The 24,205-nt window shown below is 32.8% G+C and overlaps 1 protein-coding gene across 2 annotated transcripts in view; it reads right to left on the reverse strand.

Annotated features, from left to right (window-relative positions):
* Nucleotides 1-23,314, reverse strand: part of RAB3C (RAB3C, member RAS oncogene family) — a 278,339-nt gene extending 255,025 nt beyond the window's left edge. Inside the window, exon 1 of one of the 2 annotated variants that reach the window (XM_008952751.3) lies at nucleotides 23,042-23,314. In XM_008952751.3, the coding sequence (XP_008950999.2) occupies nucleotides 23,042-23,059 (18 nt within the window). In that variant the 5' untranslated portion in view covers nucleotides 23,060-23,314. Of the gene's footprint in view, nucleotides 1-22,223; nucleotides 22,417-23,041 lie in introns of those variants that run through there. The other variant, XM_003827398.5, reaches the window with a different exon arrangement.
* Between the last annotated feature and the right edge of the window lie 891 nt (nucleotides 23,315-24,205).

Consider the following 24,205-nt stretch of genomic DNA (forward strand, 5'->3'; position numbering starts at 1 on the left):
GCTGGGTGGCTAGACCCAGAAGACAGACAACAATCACTGCGGTTTGGCTCACAGGAAGCCACATCCACAGGAAAAGGGGGAGAGTACTACATCAAGAGAATACCCTGTGGGACAAAAAAGAAATCTGAACAACAGCCTTCAGCCCTAGACCTTCCCTCTGACAGAGGCTACCCAAATGAGAAGGAACCAGAAAACCAACCCTCGTAATATGACAAAACAAGGCTCTTCAACACCCCTAAAAATCACACTAGTTCACCAGCAATGAATCCAAACCAAGAAGAAATCCCTGATTTGCCTGAAAAAGAATTAAGGAGGTTAGTTATTAAGCTAATCAGGGAGGGACCAGAGAAAGCTGAAACCCAATGTAAGGAAATCCAAAAAATGATACAAGAAGTGAAGGGAGAAATATTCAAGGAAATAGACAGCTTAAATAAAAAACAATCAAAAATTCAGGAAGCTTTGGACACACCTTTAGAAATGTGAAATGCTCAGGAAAATCTCAGCAATAGAATTGAACAAGTAGAAAAAAGAAATTCAGAGCTCGAAGACAAGGTCTTTGAATTAACCCAATCCAACAAAGACAAAAAAGAATAAGAAAATATGAACAAAGCCCCCAAAGGGTCTGGGATTATGTTAAATGACCAAACCTTAGAATAATCAGTGTTCCTGAAGAAGAAGACAATTCTAAAAGCTTGGAAAACATATTTGGGGGAATAATTGAGGAAAACTTTCCCAGCCTTGCTAGAGATCTAGACATTCAAATACAAGAAGCACAAGGAACACCTGGGAAATGTATCACAAAAAGATCTTCACCTAGGCACATTGTCATCAGGTTATTCAAAGTTAAGACAAAGGAAAGAATCTTAAGAGCTGTGAGACAGAAGCACCAGGTAACCTATAAAGGAAAACCTATCAGATTAACATCAGATTTCTCAGAAGAAACCCTATGAGCTAGAAGGGATTGGGGCCATATCTTCAGCTTCCTCAAACAAAACGATTATCAGCCAAGAATTTTGTATGCAGCGAAACTAAGCATCATATATGAAGGAAAGATACAGTCATATTCAGACAAGCAAATGCTGAGAGAATTCACCATTACCAAGCCACCACTACAAGAACTGCTAAAAGGAGCTCTAAACCTTGAAACAAATCCTGGAAACACATCAAAACAGAACCTCATTAAAGCATAAATCACACAGGACCTATAAAACAAAAATACCATTGCATGATGAATGCAATGGTACCTCATATTTCAATACTAACGTTGAATGTAAATGGCCTTAATGCTCCACTTAATAAAAGATACAGAATCGCAGAATGGATAAAAACTCACCAACCAACTATCTCCTGCCTTTAGGAGACTCTCCTAAAACATAAGGACTCACATAAACTTAAAGGGCTGGAAAAAGGCATTTCATGCAAATGAACACCAAAAGTGAGCAGGGATAGCTATTTGTATATCAGACAAAACAAACTTTAAAGCAACAGTGGTTAAAAGAGACAAAGAGGGACATTATATAATGGTAAAAGGCCTTATCCAACAGGAAAATATCACAATCCTAAACATATGCACCTAATGCTCCCAAATTTATAAAACAATTATTAGTAGACCTAAGAAATGAGATAGATAGCAACACAGTACTAGTGGGGGACATCAATACTCCACTAACAGCACTAGACAGGTCATCAAGACAGAAAATCAAAAAAGAAACAATGGATTTAAACTATACCTTGGAACAAATGGACTTAACAGATATATATAGAACATTTCATCCAACGACTGCAGAATACACATTCTATTCAACAGCACATGGAACTTTCTCCAAGATAGACCATATGATAGGTCATAAAAGAAACCTCAAAAATTTAAGAAAATTAAAATTATATCAAGCATTCTCTTAGACCACAGTGGAATAAAACTGGAAATCAATTCCAAAAGGAACCTTCAAAACCACGCAAATACATGGAAGTTAAATGACCTGCTCCTGAATGAACACTGGGTCAAAAAAAAATCAGGATGGAAATTTAAAAATTCTTTGAACTGAATGACAATAATGACACAACCTATCAAAACCTCTGGGATACAGCTAAGGCAGTACTAAGAGGAAAGTTCATAGCCTTAAACACCCACATCAGAAAGTCTGAAGAGCACAAACAGACAGTCTAAGGTTGCACCTCAAGTAACTAGAACAGGAAAAAAACAAACACAAAACCAGCATAAGGAAGGAAATAACCAAGATCAGAGCAGAACTAAATGAAATTGAAAGAAACAAACAAACAAAAAATACAAAAGATAAATGAAACAAAAAGCTGGTTCTTTGAAAAGATAAATAAAATTGATAGACCATTAGCAAGATTAACCAAGAAAAAAAGAGAGAAAATCCAAATAACCTCACTAAGAAACTAAACAGGTGATATTACAGCTGACACCACTGAAATACAAAAGATCAGTCAAGGCTCTATGAACACCTTTATGCACATAAACTGGAAAACTTAGAAGAGATGGATAAATTCCTGGAAAAAATACAACCCTCCTAGCTTAAATCAGGAAGAATCAGATACCCAGAACAGACCAAAAACAAGCAGTGATATTGAAATGGTAATTAAAAAATTACCAACATAAAAAAGTCCAGGAACAGACAGATTCACAGCAGAATTCTACCAGACATTCAAAGAAGAATTGGTACCAATCCTTTTGATACTATTCCACAAGATAGAGAAAGAAGGAACCCTCCCTACTTCATTCTATGAAGCCAGCATCACCTTAACACCAAAATCAGGAAAGGACACAACCAATAAAGAAAACTACAGACTGATATCCCTGAAGAACACAGATGCTAAAATCCTTAACAGAATACTAGCTAACCGAATCCAACAACATATTAAAAAGATAATCCACCATGATCAAGAGGGTTTCATACTAGATATGCAGGGACAGTTTAATATACATAAGTCAATAAATGTGATACACCAGATAACAGAATTAAAAACAAAAATCACATGATCGTCTCAATAGATGAAGGAAAAGCATTCAACAAAATCCAGCATCCCTTTATAATTAAAACTTTCAGCAAAATTGGCATACAAGGGACATCCCTCAATGTAATAAAAGCCATCTGTGACAAACCCACAGCCAACATAACACTGAATGGGGAAAAGTTGAAAGCATTCCCTCTGAGAACTGGAACAAGACAAGGATGCCCACTCTCACCACTCCTCTTCAACATCGTATTGAAAGTCTGATCCCAAAGTAATCAGACGAGAAAGAAATAAAGGGCATCCAGATCAGGAAAGAGGAAGTGAAACTGTCACTGTTTGCTGATGATAAGATAGTTTACCTTGAAAACCCTAAAGACTCCTCCAGAAAGCTCCTAGAACTGATAAAAGAACTCAGCAAAGTTTCCAGATAAAAGATTAATGTACACAAATCAGTACCTCTTCTATATACCAACAGCAACTAAGCAGAGAGTCAAATCAAAAACTCAATTCCTTTTACATTAGCTGCAAAAATAAATAAATAAAAATACTTAGGAATATACCTAACTGAGGAGGCAAAAGACCTCTACAGGGAAAACTACAAAACATTACTGAAAGAAATCATTGATGACACAAACAAATGGAAACACATCCCATGCTCATGGATGGGTAGAATCAATATTGTGAAAATGACCATACTGCCAAAAGCAATCTGCAAATCCAATGCAATCCCCATAAAAATATCACCATCATTCTTCACAGAATTAGAAAAAAAAAATCTAAAATTCATATGAAACCAAAAAGAGCCTGCATAGCCAAAGCAAGATTAAGCAAAAAGAACAAATCTGGAGGCATCATACTACCTGATTTCAAACTAAACTATAAGGCCATAGTCACCAAAACAGCATGGTACTGATATAAAAATAGATCCGTAGACCAATGGAACAGAATAGAGAACCCAGAAATAAACACAAATACTTACAGCCAACTGATTTTCGACAAAGCAAACAAAAACATAAAGTCCCCCCTTTTCAACAACTGGTGCTGGGATAATTGGCTAGCCACATGTAGGAGAATGAAACTGGATCCTCATCTTTCACCTTAAACAAAAATCAACTGAAGATGGATTAAGGACTTAAACCTAAGACATGAAACTATAAAAATGTAGAAGATAACATTGGAAAAACCCTTCTAGACATTGGCTTAGGCAAGGATTTCATGACCAAGAACCCAAAAGCAAATGCAGTAAAAACAAAGATAAACAGCTGGGACCTAATTAAACTAAAGAGCTTTTGCACATCAAAAGGAACAGTCAGCAGAGTAAACAGACAATCCACAGAGTGGGAGAAAATCTTCACAATCTATACATCTGACAAAGGACTAATATTCAGAATCTACACAAAACTGAACTTAAAGTATAATAAAAAAAAAAAAGAAAAAGGAGATGAATTTTATCAAACCATGTGAAAACTGTTCCTACTAGTATCAAAGGCCAGTGTTCTTCTCTCAGCCCATAGTATGTAGTTTACTTCCAGTTTGGTTCCAGCGGTTTCCCAGAGTGGAGATAGCCCACACTGAGTCTTGGCAGCAGCAGAGTAAAGGAGAACCCCAGAACACAGAGAGAAGATTGTAAGCAAGGTCTGCTGGAACAGGAATGACAGTGGCTAGGAGAGCCCCTAGACCCTGACAATGCAATCCTGACAGCTGCAATGATATGGTCCTGAAGCTCAGGACTAGATCCAGATGTGGTCCTGAAGCTCAGGCCCTGGTCCCTGCTCAGAAATGTGGAAGCTTTGCAGTCCTGGGATGGCAGAGAGGACCCAGCTACTGGTAATCCAGGCCTTATAAATCACAGTGTAGTAAGAAGTAGGAAAATACCATTCCACCTATTTTCTATTTCTAAAGTTATGTGCATGCAGATGCATCTGTGAAAAAGAGCATTCCACATTCTTAGTGGGATGTGAGTATGGATAAGAGCACATGCCCTGAGTCAGGCTGCCAAAGAAGGAATCCCAGCCCTGCTATTTGCTCCTTCGCTACTCATGAACATTTAGGCAAGGTTTTTGTTTTATTTTGTTTTGTTTTTACTTATCCTAAGCTGCAGTTTCCTCATCTATAATAAGAATAGCGAGATGAGCAAAGGAAAAGTGTTGGTATGTGTTAAATGCTCAAGTGAGGCTTCCATGATTATCTTTGATATTCTTCTTCTTGAATTCCCACCAATGCTATTCTCTGAAATGCAAATGGTTAGTTTTACAGAATATGCTTTCTCTTATTACCTAACTTCAGAGGGCAAGAGGTTTTAACACCCAACACTTTCCTGAGACTTTCATAATTTCTGAAATAGATGACTTAAATTTTCTCCTATTTTCAGTTGTTATGATATGCCACAAAAAGTATTTATCAATATACCTCTTGGGGTAGAAGCTAAGACACTGAGGCATCTGTGTTTAGATAGAAGTGTTCTGTGATCCAGACACACTACAGGGAGGAGAACGTAGCCAAAGGCCATATTCCCTGTGATAGGACCTGTCCTAGAACACTGCCTGACACTGAATAACTTCTAAAAATCTGCTAAACTCATGAAATCCTTAAGAGCAAGTGGAATTTTGTAGAAACTTGGAGAGAGCTGAGTTTCATGTCTAGACTAATAAGGGGAAGAATCCAAGTGTTAAGAAAAGATAAGAAAGGGAACCCCAGGAACTCACAGCACTGTAGGAAAACTGTCCTCTCCTACAGCTTTGAAGTGTGTTTGGGTAAAGTTTAACTTAATCTCTGATACTGAATTTGGAAAATCACCGAAGTCTACAATATCATTATTTCAATATTGGGAATCATTAAAAGGCTTTCAACTATATATATATATATATAGTATTATATATTATTATATACTTATATATATATAGTATTATATATTATTATATACTTATATATAACGTATTATATGTTATTATGTACTTATATATAACGTATTATATGTTATTATATACTTATATATAACGTATTATATGTTATTATATACTTATATATAACGTATTATATGTTATTATATACTTATATATAACGTATTATATGTTATTATATACTTATATAACGTATTATATGTTATTATATACTTATATATAACGTATTATATTATTATATACTTATATAAAACGTATTATATATTATTATATACTTATATAAAACGTATTATATATTATTATATACTTATATATAACGTATTATATATTATTATGTACTTATATATAACATATTATATATTATTATATACTTATATATAACGTATTATATATTATTATACACTTATATATAACGTATTATATATTATTATATACTTATATATAACGTATTATATATTATTATATACTTATATATAACATATTATATACTATTATATACTTATATATAATGTATTATGTATTATATATTATTACATACTTATATAATAATGTATAATATATAATATATTATATATACTTTTATAACAATGTATAATATATAATATATTATATATACTTACATAATAATGTATAATATATAATATATTATATATACTTACATAATAATGTATAAAATATAATATATTATATATACTTATATAATACATAATATATATACTTATATAATATATAATATATAATAGATTATTATATAATATATAATGTATAATATATAATAGATTGTTATATAATATATAATACATAATATATAATATATTATATATTATTAATTATATATTATGTATTATATATTATATAATATACATTATTATATATTATATAATATATATTATATAATATATACTATGTATTATAGAGTATATAATATATACTATGTATTATAGAGTATATGATATATACTATTATAGAGTATATGATACATACTATGTATTATAGAGTATATGATATATACTATGTATTATAGAGTACATGATATATACTATGTATTATATAGTACATGATATATACTATGTATTATATAGTACATGATATATACTATGTATTATATAGTACATGATATATAATGTATTATATATCATTATATAATATATAATGTATTATATATTATATAATATATAATGTATTATATATTATATAATATATAATATATAATGTATTATATATCATTATATAATATACAATGTATTATATATCATTATATAATATACAATGTATTATATATCATTATATAATATACAATGTATTATATATCATTATATAATATATAATGTATTATATATCATTATATATTATATAATGTATTATATATCATTAGATATTATATAATGTATTATATATCATTAGATAATATATAATGTCTTATATATCATTAGATAATATATAATGTCTTATATATCATTAGATAATATATAATGTATTATATATCATTAGATAATATATAATGTATTATATATCATTAGATAATATATAATGTATTATATATCATTAGATAATATATAATGTTTATATATCATTAGATAATATATAATGTATTATATATCATTAGATAATATATAATGTATTATATATCATTAGATAATATATAATGTATTATATATCATTAGATAATATATAATGTATTATATATCATTAGATAATATATAATGTATTATATATCATTAGATAATATATAATGTATTATATATCATTAGATAATATATAATGTATTATATATCATTAGATAATATATAATATGTATTATATATCATTAGATAATATATATTATGTATTATATATCATTAGATAATATATATTATGTATTATATATCATTAGATAATATATATTATGTATTATATATCATTAGATAATATATATTATGTATTATATATCATTAGATAATATATATTATGTATTATATATCATTAGATAATATATATTATGTATTATATATCATTAGATAATATATATTATGTATTATATATCATTAGATAATATATATTATGTATTATATATCATTAGATAATATATATTATGTATTATATATCATTAGATAATATATATTATGTATTATATATCATTAGATAATATATATTATGTATTATATATCATTAGATAATATATATTATGTATTATATATCATTAGATAATATATATTATGTATTATATATCATTAGATAATATATATTATGTATTATATATCATTAGATAATATATATTATGTATTATATATCATTAGATAATATATATTATGTATTATATATCATTAGATAATATATATTATGTATTATATATCATTAGATAATATATATTATGTATTATATATCATTAGATAATATATATTATGTATTATATATATTATATAATATATATTATGTATTATATATATTATATAATATATATTATGCATTATATATTATTATATATTTATATATAATATATTATGTATTATATTATTATATATTTATATATAATATCTTATGTATTATATATTAAAATATAATATAATATATTATGTATTATATATTAAATATAATATATTATGTATTATATATTATTATATTTATATATAAATAATATATTATGTATTATATATTATTATATTTATATATAATATATTATGTATTATATATTATATGTAATATATTATGTATTATATATTATATACTATATATATTATGTATTATATATTATATATTTATATATTATGTATTATATATTATATATTTATATATTATGTATTATATATTTATATATAATATATTATGTATTATATATTATATATTTATGTATTATATATTATATATCGAATATAATGTATTACATATTATATATTTATATATAATATATTATGTATTATATAGTATTATATAGTTAAATATAATATAATATATTATGTATTATATAGTATTATATATGTATATATAATATAATATGTATTATATAGTATTATATATTTATATATAATATAATATGTATTATATAGCATTATATATTTATATATAATATAATATGTATTATATAGTATTATAGAATTATATATATATTTACTATATATGTAAAATCTTGCATATGTGGCGATCACTATCCTTTCCCTAAACCTCTCTACAATAATAGTAAAGGGATTTCACAAGAGCAAAATCTTTATAGACAGAGAGAAGTAGACAGGAGACAAGAGTAGAAAAGAAAGGTCAACAAAAGTTTGGAATCTGAAAGTGAGTAGACTTGAGAAAGCAGAATCCTAAGCCTGGTGAAAAACCTCACAAGAACTCTTGCCTGGCAGAACCTGCAAAGGCCTTGGAATTGGAGATACCAAGTGTCTTGATTATAGGGTATGGGTAGGGTTACCAATTGTCCTAGTTTGCCTGGAAATGAGGAGTTTCATGGTACACAGCAGAACTTTCAGTGCTAAAACCAGCCAGCTAGGTCGTGGGTCACCCTAGTTGTGGCTGGGGCATGCAAACAAGAGAATTGGTTGAAAGTCCAAACCCCACATCCCTCCCAATAGCCAAGCAGCCATCTTCCCCTTATACAACTTAGATAGAACAAAAGTAAGTTTAAAACATAAAAAAAAAACTCATCAAACATTCTTGACATTCACACTTTCTATATGCAGATGTCAATTTGTAAAAATGAAGGGCCTCTCTCTTAGCAACAAAATGTAAAGAATCATTCAAAACTTTTCTTGTGGATATGATAAAATATACATAACGTTTCTCATCATTTCTTGGCAGCAAAAAACACCAGACATTGTGTTTTCAAATACCTGTTCTCACCAGTTGGATACATTTTTATTTAGGAATACAAAATGAAATACTTTTAGGGTACACTAGAACCAAAATTCTCAGACATGCGGAACTCCACTGAAATTTGGGAGAATTAGAATATTTAGAGTGAGGCCAGAAATCTGTCATTTTTAAAAACACTTCATATGTTCTTTTCATCAGTCAGGTTTAGAAATCACTGGATTAACAAACGTTCATATGGAAGCCAGGACACATATATGTGGTCAAGGCCTCAGGAATATACTATGAGGTGACTGAGTAATCTGACATTTAGGCCAAGATCCCTGGGAACATGGAAATATGATCCTAGAGCTCTCCACCAGCTGCTGTCTTCACCAGACACCCTTCTTGGTGATATAGCTCAGCAGATCTCACCATCATGATGTTGACTCTTGCAGAGAAGGGTCTACACCCTACAATGCCCAGTCTGCCCAGACAAGCTGAATTCTGAGAAATGTGTTTCATCAATTATCTCTGCCCTGGTAAAAGCCAGAACCTTCTGAGGACCAGTGATATAACTCACTGCAAGCACCCTACTAGACTTTGAGGAGGGACAACCTAGTAGGAAGCAGTAAATATGTTCTCAAAGCTATGCAACTCTGCTCTGCTAAACTCTGTGGAAGAAGGCCTTGACTTTCTCCATCAGTCATTTTCAAAAATAAACACAATCGGGCTTTACTTCCCCCTCACTCCATTAGAAAGCATTGACAGCTAAAGGAGACCTGTGTCCAAATGGAGAACACAAAATGAGGAATAGCTCTTACAAGAATACCTCTTCCTGAGGAGAAAGAGTAAACAGAATGGACATATCCAGTGCTATGTGGTATAAGGAAAACCTCTCCTAAAAATATCTAGTAAGGTACTCTAAAAATTCCCACTGGGGTAAAAAAAAAAAAAGCCTACATGTTAATATTAATACATTTGTTTCCCAATAAGTTTTCATCATTAAACATTTTTAAAAACACTAAACATTTAAAAAATATCAAAACATTAAAATAAGAGCCATTGAAAAATTCCTCCTGAGATTTGCTATAAATATTGGTTCTAGATCTTGATATCTTGCCTCCCTTATTTCATCCATCAAGGTAGGTCATGTATAGGAACAAGCACCTTGTTGTCCGTGCACTTACGAGACAAAGGAATATCTGGATTATCTGTGAAAAACTTGGTGTATTCACAATCTACATGTTTTTGTTTCCAAATTGTATAACTGTACCAATTAGGATGACTTACAAAGCCACTTTCATAGTCATAATCATCCCTGCTTTCCATTCAAAAGCTACTGCTACTATTATTTATTACAAAGAACAAACCCACCCATGCACATTCATAAAAGAATGTTCACATCACAGGTGTGCTGTGTTTCTGTTATTCTTTTTCATCAGTCCTGCCACTCAGACAGGTGTTCAGTGGATCAAACATTCTAAAGAAAAACTATCTTCTATTAAAGCTAACACCAATAGGTGAGAGTCACAGGAGGGTCATAATTTGCCAGTTGGTAAACATATCTGTTCTTCAGGCTCTTTAGTATCCCTTCAGCTATGGCCACTTGAACAGAAATTATTCATCAGTGTTGGCTTGTAAGTTTCTCTATCATCCAAGCCACTTGGTGGCTAGCAAGTAACGCCCATTGATCTTTGATGAGCTAGAGTTAAACAAGTGGCAGCAGACAAGTGATGAGAGGCTGATGACCTTACCTCTTACCGTTAGATTATGATTCGGGTAGCCAGACATAAAAAGCTAAGAGTGTAGGAGCTGAGTGGCTATGATTCCATGTTTTTCGCAGATAGGAGGCCAAGGAGGCATAAAATGTGGTTTTTTCGAAGGTCGCTAGACCTAAGTTACTAATACTATCCCCAAGCCAACCAGCTTGCTGGAGAGTGCAGCAGGGAACCACTGAGCCTTTCTTTTCACCATTCACTAGAGGACTGAAGACCTAGAATACTTACTCCTATGGCTTCATTGTTTAGTGAATGCAAAAATACTTCATTATCTCAACAGAACTGACAGCACACTTCAAACCAATCTGAAACATGTTGGTGTTGGAAAAAGCATTTTGTTTCTGCAGAGTTGACGCCATTAAGGAATACATAAGTTGGCAAAAGAAAGTAATTGTTAAAGTTATTTTATTTTTACAATTTTGCACCTTGTTAAAATTTCAAAAAGTATCTTGAAGCCCACAATTTAATTTGAAAAACACACAAAAAAGTACAGTATCATAAGAACAATGCTCAATAGAAATGTAATTAAATGACATGGAAATGTAAACATAAGTATTTTTCCAAAAATATCTACAAAAGATAATCAAAGCACTAATATTATTATTTACATTTCTCTATCACCTTTTTTATCAGAAGCTCAGTTAATTACTGTGCTTCCTTAGTTTCTGCACACTATTATAAATTAATCTTATTAACCTCTTTCAATACTCAAGTACCTCATCCCAAGAGTTAATATCTATCTTCACTTGGAAACAAGTTTCTAGTGTAAAAAGAGCCACTACTGAGCCTAAAAGGAAAAGTACAATAACTAAAATGAACAATTCCTGGATAGGCTTAACAAAAGACTGAAGATGACCCAAGAAAAAGTCATTGAACTTAAAATAAATCAATAGAAATCATACAATCTGACAAATATAAAGGAAAAATTTTTTAATGAACCGAGCCTCAGTTAGTTGTGGGATGATATTAGAATTCTAACATACATGTAATTGGCAATATCAAAAGGAAAAAGAAGAGAATAATTGGATGAAAAAATACTTAAAGATGTAATGGCTAAATATATTTCCAGTTAGGGAAAAATATAAACTTATGTATCTGAGAAGCTTATCCAATTCGCCAATCTGACTAAATATAAATAAAATGACATCTAGGCACATTATAGTCAAATTGTTTAAACTCAAAGTTAAACAGAAAATCTTGAAAACAGTCAGATGAAAAAAATGACATTACATACAAGGGCACAATAATATGAAGAGCAGCTGAACTCACATTATAAAGGAGATCAGCAGACAATGAAACAGCATATTTAAATTACTGAAAAAATCAACAAGAAATTTTATATGCAGGCAAAACTCTTATTCAAAAATGAAGGCAAAATTTTAAAAAACCACTATCAGATGAACAAAAACTAAGAGAATGAATTGCCAGCAGATCTATCCTACAGGAAATGCTAATCGAGGTTGTTCAGGCTGAAGAAAAATGATACCAGATAGAAACTCAGATAAATAAGAAGAGCACCAGAAATGGTACATAGGTGAAAGACAAACATAAATAAATATACATTTTTTCTTCTCTTAATTAAAAAAATACAGATTGCTGTTGAAAGCTAAAATTATAAAACTTTATTGGGGATTTATAACAAATATAGATGTAACATATGACAACAATTTCACAAAGAATGAGGTAAATGAAATTATATCATAGCAAAATTACTATATTTTAAGAGAAGTAATACAATATTAACTCTAAGTAGACTGTATAATAAGTTAAATATATGTATTGTAATCCATAGGATAAACACCAAAAATACACAAAGATATACAGTTGAAAAGCCAACATAGAGGGCTGGGTGCAGTGGCTCACGCCTGTAATCCCAGCACTTTAGGAGGCCGACGCAGGTGGATCACCTGAGGTCAGGAGTTCGAGATCGGTCTGGCCAACATGGTGAAACCCTGTCTCTACTAAAAATACAAAAATTAGCTGGGTGTGGTTGCACATGCCTGTAATTTCAGCTACTCAGAAAGCTGAGGCAGGAGAATCGCTTGAACCCGGGAGGCAGAGGTTGCAGTGAGCCAAGATCGTGCCACTGCACTCCAGCCTGGGCAACAAGTGCAAAACTCCATCTCGAAAAAAAAAAAAAAATAGAAAAAGAAAAGAAAAGCCAATACAGGAATTGAAATACCTAAAAATATGTAATTAAGCAAAAAAAGAATATAAAAACGCAACAGAGAAAGAAAAAGAAACAGAATAAATTTAAAAAACAAAATGGTAGACTTAAATTCAATCATACTGATAATTGTAATATATGAAAATGGACCAAGAAAAAGGCAGTGATTTTTCAAACTGGAAAAAAATGAAAAGCCCAACTCTATACTGACCACAAGATTCACACTTTAAATATAGAGACACATATAAGTTGAAAATAAATAAAATTATATATATATATATATATACACACCATGAAAATACTATTAAGAAAGCAAGAGTGTCTGCATTCTCTATTAATATCAGACAAGATAGACTTTAAGACAAGGAGTATTGCTGGAGATAAAGTGGGACATTTCATAATATAAAAGGAAAAATTACTCAGGCAGACACATTTAAAAATATGTGTGTATACCTAATAACAGAGTCTCAAAATATATGAAAAAACTCAAAAGAACTAAAAGGATAAGTAGGCAAATTGACAATAATAGCTGGAGATTTGAAAACCTCTTTAACAGTAATTGATAGTATAAATAGACCAAAAATCGATAAGGATATTAAAGGTCTTGGCAACACCACACAATGCCATAACCCTAATGATATTTAGAGACTACTACACTGCACAACTACAGCACACACAAGCACACATGGAATGTTCATAAAGTCACTCCACATGCTGAACTAAAAACAAGTCAACAATTTTAGAAAATTAAAATCTTAAAGAATATCTTCCATAGTAGCAATAGAATTTAACTAGTCATCAGTATCAATAAAATATCTGTAAAAATACTCAAGTATTTGGAAATTAAATATACTTTTAAACCCATGGATTAAACAAAAACATCATAAGTGCCAAATAGTTTGAAATAAAATATAATGTAAATACTACATTCAGAAATTTGTGCTTGCCAGCTTAAGCAGTACTTAGAGGGAAATTTATGATTTCTAGTGCTTATATTTATTAGAAGAAAAGAAATATTTAAAATCAGTGACCTGACAGGCACGGTGGCTCACACCTGTAATCCCAGCACTTTGGGAGGCTGAAGTGGGTGGATCACTTGAGGCCAGGAGTTCAAGACCAGCCTGGCCAACATGGTGAAACCCTATGTCTCTACTAAAAATGCAAAAATTAGCTGGGTGTGGTGGTGGGCGCCTGTGTTCCCAGCTACTCAGGAGGCTGAGGCAGGAGAATCGCTTGAACCCGGGAGGTAGAGATTGCAATGAGCTGAGATCCAGCCACTGCACTCCAGCCTGGGCAACAGAGTGAGACTCTGCCTTCAAAATAAATAAATAAATAAATAAATAAATAAATAAATAAGTGAACCAAATTTATACCTTAAGAATCTAAATAAAGAAAAGCTTCTACTAAGTAAGTATAAGAAACACAAATATAGTTTTTAAAACAACAGCTAAAATCAATAAAATACAAACTAAATAAAATTAACAAAGGTAAAAGTTGACATTAATACTGATATAAACATTTAGTAAGACTGGCATGAGAGAGACGGAGAAACCTCAGAGGATCAGTATTAGGAAAGAAAGGGGATATCACTACAGATCCTAGAGATATTTAAAAGGTATTAAAAATGTTTTTAACAACTTTGTGTTAATAAATTGGAAAAATGAAGTGAAAAACACAATTTACCAAAACTGACTCACAATGAAATAGAAAAATTTTTATATGCATATTTAGTTTTCTATTGCAGCTATAATGGATATTTAAAACCACATCCACTTATTGTTTTCTGAGCCAGAAATCTCAGCTAGGTCCTCTGCTCACTTTGCTCAGGTCCACCCCGCTAAAATCAGTGTGTTGGCTGGACTGGGCTTTGATCTGGACAGTCTAGGAAAGATTCCACTTCCAAACTCATTCAGATTGTCAGCATAATCTAGTTGCTGGTGGTTGTAGGACTGAAGGCCCTGCTTCCTTGACACACAGCCTTCTTCATCTTCACCCCAACAATTATTTTCATGTTTTGAAACTGACTTCTGCCACAACACTCTAAATTCAATGAAAGTTCTCTACTTTTAAGACGTATTGTAATTAGATTGGACCAACCTGATAATGCAGGTTAATCTCCCTATTTGAAAGTTTATAATATTAATTATACCTGTGGAGTCCATTCTGTTACAAAATGTAACCTATTCACACGTTACAGTGTTAGGCCATGGAGAATTTTGGGAGGGATGCTATTCTACCTAATACAATATACTAAAGGGAGATACATAGATAGATAATAGAGATATTAGTATATCAATAAAAATTAAAACTCTTATTTAAAATTTTCAGAAAGAAAACTCCAGGCTCCGCTGGCTTCATGGTGAACTCTAGCAGACATTTAACAAACCAAACTATGCTAATCTTATGCAACAAAGTTATTCAGAAAACTGAGGGGCAAAGAGTACTTATCAGCTTGTTTTATAAGCATAATTCCAATACTATAACTTCATGAAGGCATTAAGAGAAAATCATAGCCCAATATCCATCATGACTAATGCAAAAAAATACTTAACAAAATATAATCAAGCTTAATCCAGCTATATATAGAAAGGACAATGTATCATGACCAATAGGGTTTATCTAAGGAATGCCAGATTAGCTAAAAAATCCATCCATGAAATCCAACAAAATAAAGTAGATAAACCACACAATCACATCAATAGATGTAGAACAAGCATTTGACAATATTCGACACCCACTTATGTTAAAAACAAATTTTCTCATCAACCGAGAAATCAAATTTGTTCAATATAATAAATAATATCTATACCAAAACAAAAAAACATAGTAACGAAACCCTACAGCTAATTTCACACTTGATGATAAAAAACGGAAGGTCTTCCCTCCTAAAATGGGGAACAAGATAAGGATGTCCGCTGTCATCACGTCTATTCAACATTGTACTGGTTGTTCTATTCTATTCAATAAGATATGGGGAAAAAAAGAGAGTCTTTGGGAAGGAAGAAATAAACTATCTCTATCTGCAAATAATATGATAGTTTATATTGAAATTCTTATGGAATCTTAAAGAAAACTAGAAATAAATATAGCAAGGCCTCTGGACACAGAGTCAGGACAAACAGATCAGAGTCTGGATACAGACCCCAGGTATAATTAATTAACCTAAATTTCATCAAAATTCAAAAAAATCCTCACCAAAAGGCACTATTTAGAATATGAATATACAAGCCACCAACTGGGAGAAACCTTTATTTATATATCTACCTGACTTGACAAAAGACTAAACTGAAGATGAAAGATCTCTTGCAACTAAACAATAAAAACAAACCCCCCAGATGCATAAAAGGTTAAAACCCATGACTCACAAGGGAAGATATATAAGTGGCCAATAAGCACATAAAAATATACTAAAAACCGTTCATCATTAGGAAAATTCAAATTTAAATCATAATGAGATACCAGAAAACACTCATTACCAAGTGGCCAAAACTAAAAAGACCACTGACATTACATGCTGTTGAAGATGTGGAGCCACTAAAACTCTCTCATACATTGCTGGTGAGAATTGCCGGTCCTCCCACTTTGGCAAAAGATTTGATTGTTTCTTATAAAGCTTAATATATACTTACCATTTATCCCAGCAATTTTACTTTTAGGTATTTACCCAAAAGAAGTGAAAAGATATTATCATAAAAAAGAACAATAGAAAAAACATTTATAGCCTTATTCTTAGTATCCCCAAACTAGAAATTACCTCCAAGTTCATAAACAGGATAATGAATTTTAAAAGTATAGTAAATTGATTTTAAAAGTATAATATTCAGCAATAAAATGGAATGAATTATTGAAACATGCAACAACATGGATGAATCTCATACACATTATGCTGAACGAAATAAGCCAGACTCAAACAAGAACATATTTTTTTGTTCCACAGTATGTTCATACTGCATGTTCTACAGAACTATATGAAGTTCTAGAACAAATCAAACTCCTATGGTTAAGTCACTCTGCAGGGCTGAGTGACTTTTGAACCTTCCCAGGGAGAGAGGAGACACAGGAAAATCCCACAGCTAAGCCGTGATTGGTCAGGAGAACCCAGGGATCTCAAGTTCAAGTCTCACCTAAAAAAGTTTACTGCATAGGTATATTAATTAGGAAAAACCATGAAGGAATGCTCAGGGATGATTAGAAATGTTCTATATCTTTATAATGGTGTGTGTTACACAGATTTATACATTTGTCAAAATTCATCAAATTGTTCACTTAAGATTTGTGCATTTCAATGTATATAAACATTATCTAAAAACCTATAAACTAATGAACGAAAAATGCTAAAGATCTATGTTATTCTGAATAACTCTCAAAGATTTAATCTTCACAGGCTGTAGTATCCTTGGTAATAGACTGACCTGCTAAGATGATTCCCACAGAACCTCTGAGCCACATTAATTTAAGAAAGGGAAAAATGGTTGGAAAACCTTTAATCTATATAAGAACATTTTTTTGAGGTGGCCCAGCTGCTTGTATTTAGCGAGTTGAGTGGGCAAGAGTAGTTTCAAGAAAACCTATTCCTCAGCATAAACATATATTTCCTTCCTGGAATATGATGGTGAAGAAAGGACTTGCCAATTCCAGTATAAGCTTAGAATGGTGGCAGAAAATTATGATAATTTTGCAGTTTCAATGGAAAAGCATTCTTATACCACAAAAGTGAATTTTTGCTATAGGTTAAGTTTTCTTGCTATCCTCCACTTCCTTTTACAGAAGAAAAGTGGATACTTGAGCAATTAGCCCAAATGGAGTAAGGAAGAATTTCTCATTTCTCTAAAGTCAATTAGGGATTTTCTGTTTCTGTAAAGGATGAGGACTGCATGTCCATTTCTCAGAAAGAGAGAGGGATGATCACTGAGGATGGATATGGTTAGGAATTCAACAACAATGAAGTGCAAAAATGCCATGTACTTTCCATAGCCAAATAAAACAGTGATATTTAGACTTTAATTCTTTGTAATTTGGTGTTGTGTACAGTATGGCTAACTTTAATATATAACTAATGGTTTTTAGCTCCACTTCATCTTCAGCCTACGTCTATAGTCCTTCTTCAATCCTCCTCATCTTTAGCCAAACATTTTTTTTGGCACTCTGCTCCATGTTTTGGGTAGATATATTTCTTTGAATTTTCCTCAATAGTCAGAAAACTGCATTTATGAAGTGACCCCAAAAGCTTGTGGATAACAAAATGGAAAAGTAAGCATTTAGTCAGAGACAATGAATTCCACTTTGGTCCTGTAAGAGAGTACGTGACCCTGCCAGAAATTATAATAGATAGAAGCAAACCATTTTTAAAACATTGGCCCTTTTCAAATATTCTGTTTAGTTTATGCAAGTTTATTTTATAAGAAGAAGATAGGGCCAATTTTTCTTTCTTCTGAACCAAATGAATGACTCAAATTATATCAATAGTTGTCTCATTCTTTACACCACCAATTTATGTCTTCTTGGGGAATCAAAAGTAACAGAGGAAAGAACATGGGTTTTCCAGACAGAGAGATCTGGCAGAAATTTTACTCTATCCTAGTAGGAAAGTTATTTAGTCTTAATAAGTTCAAGTGATCATGCCTATAATTAGGGTAATAGTGACCACTAGGATTTTTAAATATATTTGTAAATACTCTTGTAAAATATATCCATAGATAGGTATGATTGTTATATAGTATATATACATATAAAAATTGTTTTATACATACACACAAATACAATGAAATCTAAGTCACAGGGCTCAGCACAGGCAAAGCACTAGATAAACTAGAATTTGTTCAATGTGGCTCCTGAATCAAATGACAATTTGTTAACCAGAGTCTTGTCCTCAAGTCATGAGAACTGTTATTTCTCATCTCATTTGGCCTTCAGGATTCATGTATACACTGAATGAGAAGATACAAATGACCATCTCCTGCGTTAGAATTCTAAGCCTATCACTTGGGACACTTACCAAATGCTATTCCTGGTTATTTAGATTAGAAAGGAAATAAAGATGTCAGAGATTATCATTGTATATTATTTTAGTAGTTACTATAAAAAACAATTATCCCTCATTTTCCCTCAATTCAGAAAGAAATACTCTTCATAAAATAGGCACATATCAAAGATAACTACCTTGAACAGAACATCAACTTATTTATATAGATACATCAAATGCTTTTTAAAAGACCTTACATGATTTTTAAAAGGATTCTTTGATTTAAGAAAATACAAGAAGTAAATTGGGAAATAAGCAAATACATTAAAAAGCTCATTTTCTTTCACATCAACAAATGAACTAAATATTTTTTAAAAGCAGAGAAGAAATCTCTTATTTTATGAAACCATAAAATGAGGTTTTGCTTGTGAGTCATCTTCTACAGACCTAAGTAAAAAAATATTTGGGGCATATATTTAAAATGATGATGTGGTTCAGTCTTTAAATGAAAAAAAAAGTCAATTATTTATCTTGTTGCATTGTCATATATCAAAGTCACGTGAAATGTGATTACAATTCAGAAATATCGGTGCTGAAACATTACTTGTTACTTTAAAATATTCAGAGTAAACTTATAGTTTTTATCCTATCTATTATTACATATTTTTGAAAATTGATAATAATGGAGATGGGGTCACCATAACAACAATTTATTAGTTAAATTGAATTAATGTATGTGCTTTAATTAAATATGCTAAAAAAAGTTTTTGATTTCCTAAAATGTACATTACTCATGACAGCATTTGGAAATTTTAAATTTCAAAAACTTAGTCCAATGACTAAAAATACATTATAAATATGACAATAACTCCATCCACAAGCAAATTAATTTCATTTTACCTTATTTTTATTTTAGTTCTTCATTAAAGTTTTGACTAAAATAGAAAATCACAGTGCCTACTACATAGTTGGTGAACACAAAAAATAATTTTAACTGTTTGCTGAAACATTAATACAGTTCTGTAATATTTTAATGACCTTTCTGAACATTCTAAGCAACTCTTGTAAGAGCAAAATTGATATACAGTGTGGTTAAATTTTTCGTAATTTATTTTGATTGAAAATATCAGTGCATAGTTTACTTTAAATATTAACAGTCTACTTTATTTTTCAAAAATTCTTGGAAATCTTTTTTATTGTGTAAATTTAAGATGTACATGTTTTAATATACATATACATAGTGAAGTATAATGATCTACTTTTAAAGTCTACATTTAATGTTTACTTATAATTAAATATGATTAATTTAGCCAGTTGGCTCCTGGTAGTATCTCCAGTAATAGAAAATTATCATAAACCAATATATCTTGATTGCAACAGCCTGTACCTTTATTGTCTGTTCAGATTCTTTTCACATCAGGTCTATAATGAAAAGCTAAGTCACAAATAGAGGTATTAGAAGACACACAAAGGGGCCACTGTTCCCTGGAACAAATCAAATTTTCAATAACTCATAGGTAATTTGAGGACTTCCCTTATATAATCACCCAACGAACAATTAAATTCTATAGATTTGTCATCTAACAGTCCAGTAAGGGGTTCTTAATATACATAACCCATAAAATAAATTAAAAGTAAATCAAAGCATATGTTTAAAGTCCTTGATTCATGAAGAAACCAGTTGGAAAACGCTGAAGTCCGAATTAATGTCAAATATTTATACTCTTGGGTTTGGCAGCAGAGGTGCGTTCTCAGGAGAGACAGCACATTCCAAATGATGTTTTCTATTCTTCTCTCAACCCCACTCATAAAATGCCTTTCTGTTACACAGTAGGATCACTGCTTGATTAATAAACACAAGCTGATGTTTAACGTTAACTGGTAGTACACAGAGACGAGAATTATCACTCATCTTTACTTAAAAACAAAACTTAAGCAAGATGCTTAGGCAGTGGTACTTTTGCACCAGAGTCCTTTGCATTTCTCAAAGGAAACAAACCTAAGAATGTGATTGAAATGGGGAATCGGAGAACAAATGTGCACATAACACAGGAAAGCTCAGAGGGGGCTGTCTCCAAAACAGAGTAAACCAGTTGTGAGGACAGTGATGCTGGCATAGCTCAGGGATATGCCAAGCCCGGATGTGTTTGCTATTTTTTGCTGATACTGGGAGCCTAACTGAAGAAAGGGGACTTTGAGGAGCCTAACATTGGCTTCTCTTTATTTAATGCGCCTTTAACCAAGCGGAATTCGCTCTATGCCGACTCCAGTGGGGAGCCTTCAACCCCGAATCTGATCTATCTGCCTTAAATCCGTGAGTTTTCACCGCGATCTCAAACCCCGGATGCCAAGAGAGGAGATCAATGCCAGCACGAGATTGCATGCTCCTCTGACTTTTGTTTGCTTGGGTTTTCATTTTAGACAGACACTCTTATCCTCTTTACAGAGCCTAGAAAGATTGCGAATAGCCCGATCCCTCATCAAGACAGCCCCAATCACAGCCACACAGAGCGTAAAGAAACCCAACTGTGTTCCCAGGGTCATGTCACAGAGCCGCATCTCCGCGGGTGACCGCCTAGACCTTTCCTTACGTTGAACTGCTTGTGCGCGGAGCAAGGGGAAAAGCATCTCTTTCAATTCCTCCCGAGGCCACTCTTTCTTTATGGACCCACCTGCATGGGCGCTTCGTGTCTCATTGTTGGCAAATGTCCTTTCTCTCTGGCTAGGACCGCACTGGTCTGGGCTTCCGGTCAAGCGTGCACAGTCCGCGCGCTCCACGCTCCACACTCTGCACTCTTGGGGTTCGCTAACCGGCTCCAGCATCAGCACTGGAGCTGTCCTCTCCTGGCGCCGCACACGCGTACTGCCGGGGAGCCCCATGCACTCCTGGGAGCTGTAGTCTCGCCCTCCGGGTGTTCCCGGCAAACGGGTGAGCGGTGAACTACAACTCCCGGCAAGCAAGCAAACCCTTAAACAGGCTCGATCCACCAGTCGGGCTCGGCCGCGGAGCCTCCCTACTCCTTTCGAAACGCTCCTGGGTTACCTCTCCCAGTCTCCCCTGCTCTTTTCCTCGCCAGGGGCAGGCGAATGTGACCCCAGCTTATCTCAGCTGGAGATTTTTCTTTGCTAACTATCGCCTTCGGGAGTAGATGGTGATTTTCTGATTAGGAAACAACACTACCTTGTGCTAATTTCCAATGCAAACGAAGCCAGAGCTGGTCTCTGGGACTCTCCGCCCTACCCCTCCCCATCCGAATCGGGAAAGTTTCTACGTTTTCTTAGGCAGAGTGGGGCAGTTTTACAATCTCATTCACCAAACGTAGGGGAGAAAGACGATTAATGGTACACACATAAGGAAAGTGGTTTATCCGCATAATTGCACTGAGAAGTCGCGCGCGCGTACATAGTCACACACACAACCCGCACACCGAAGTGCGTGAAAGCGAGATTTCTGGCTAAGCACCCCAAAGAACTCCTTTCGCCTGCTTACCTTTCCATACAGCTCCATTACAACTCGAGGTTCGGAAATTCTCAAGTGCCCTCGCTACAAAGGAGGTTAGGGCTCTACGTAGGAAGCGGGGCTAAAATGAAAAGGCACAACACAATAGAAGGGGTAGGGGTGGCGTCTGGCGGAGAGAAAAAGGAGGGATGTGGAGAAGACAGCTGATTTAGATGGAGGGCTTCTTTCCTCTGGAGGTAAAGCGTGGAATCCCAGCTGCAGCTGCAGAGAAAGGGCTCAGTCTCTTAGGAAGTGCCAGGGGCGCGATAGCGCTGGCCAGCCCCTCCCCAGGCCCTCCCCCAGGCACCTTCCGCCGTCATTAGCGCGCACACACTGCCGCTGGCCGCGGGCTGCAGAGCTGATAGGGCACTGGGTTATTTACCCAGAGCAAGCCACATAAAATGAATACATTCATCACCGGAACCCAAAAGCACCGTGACAGAATGAGATGGGAGACCTCTATTAAGTTATCCTGTCCTTTCTTTAACACAAAGTCATTCCTTATATTACAACTATACTCCTCCCAGATTAGTTCAAAAAAATGGTTTTGAAATCTAGGAACTGTACTTTTGTGAGACTTATCCTTTTCCTGTCAGTTGACTGATAGGTATGACTATCCATGTCCTCTGTAACTATCTAGAGACAGCCCTCTCTACTTAAAAGTAAACGTTGATCATCCAGCAAATGAGCCCTGCCTTGGCATGAAGTCAAAATTATAACGGAGGCAGAGTGAAAAAGGAATGATTGTGATATTGGCATGGAGGTATGGAAGGAATAACTTGAATCAGCTTTAAACTTCATTGCAGCAGTAGAACAGAGGTTCTGAAACTTAAATGTACTTGAAAATCTGTTGAGACGGAGGTTAAAGTTAAAATTTTTAAGCCACAGGTAGAGATTGATTCACTAGATCTTTTGAGAGGTCTGGAAATTAACATTTTAAATAAACACTCCAGCAATTCTGATGCAAGTGGTTCCCTTGCCATAATTTGAGAAACATTGTCTTAAAAGAATCTATGTGTAACACTTTTTCAAAGGTGCAAACCTCAAAAATGTCACGGTATGGACTCAATAATGCAACAGTCTAATATTGGGAACCTACCATATTCAATATTTCCATTAATTTTAGTTGATTGTATTATTTAACAACTCTATAAT

The sequence above is a fragment of the Pan paniscus genome, chromosome 4 (genome assembly GCF_029289425.2).
Source record: "Pan paniscus chromosome 4, NHGRI_mPanPan1-v2.0_pri, whole genome shotgun sequence".
Taxonomy (NCBI): Eukaryota; Metazoa; Chordata; class Mammalia; order Primates; family Hominidae; genus Pan; species Pan paniscus.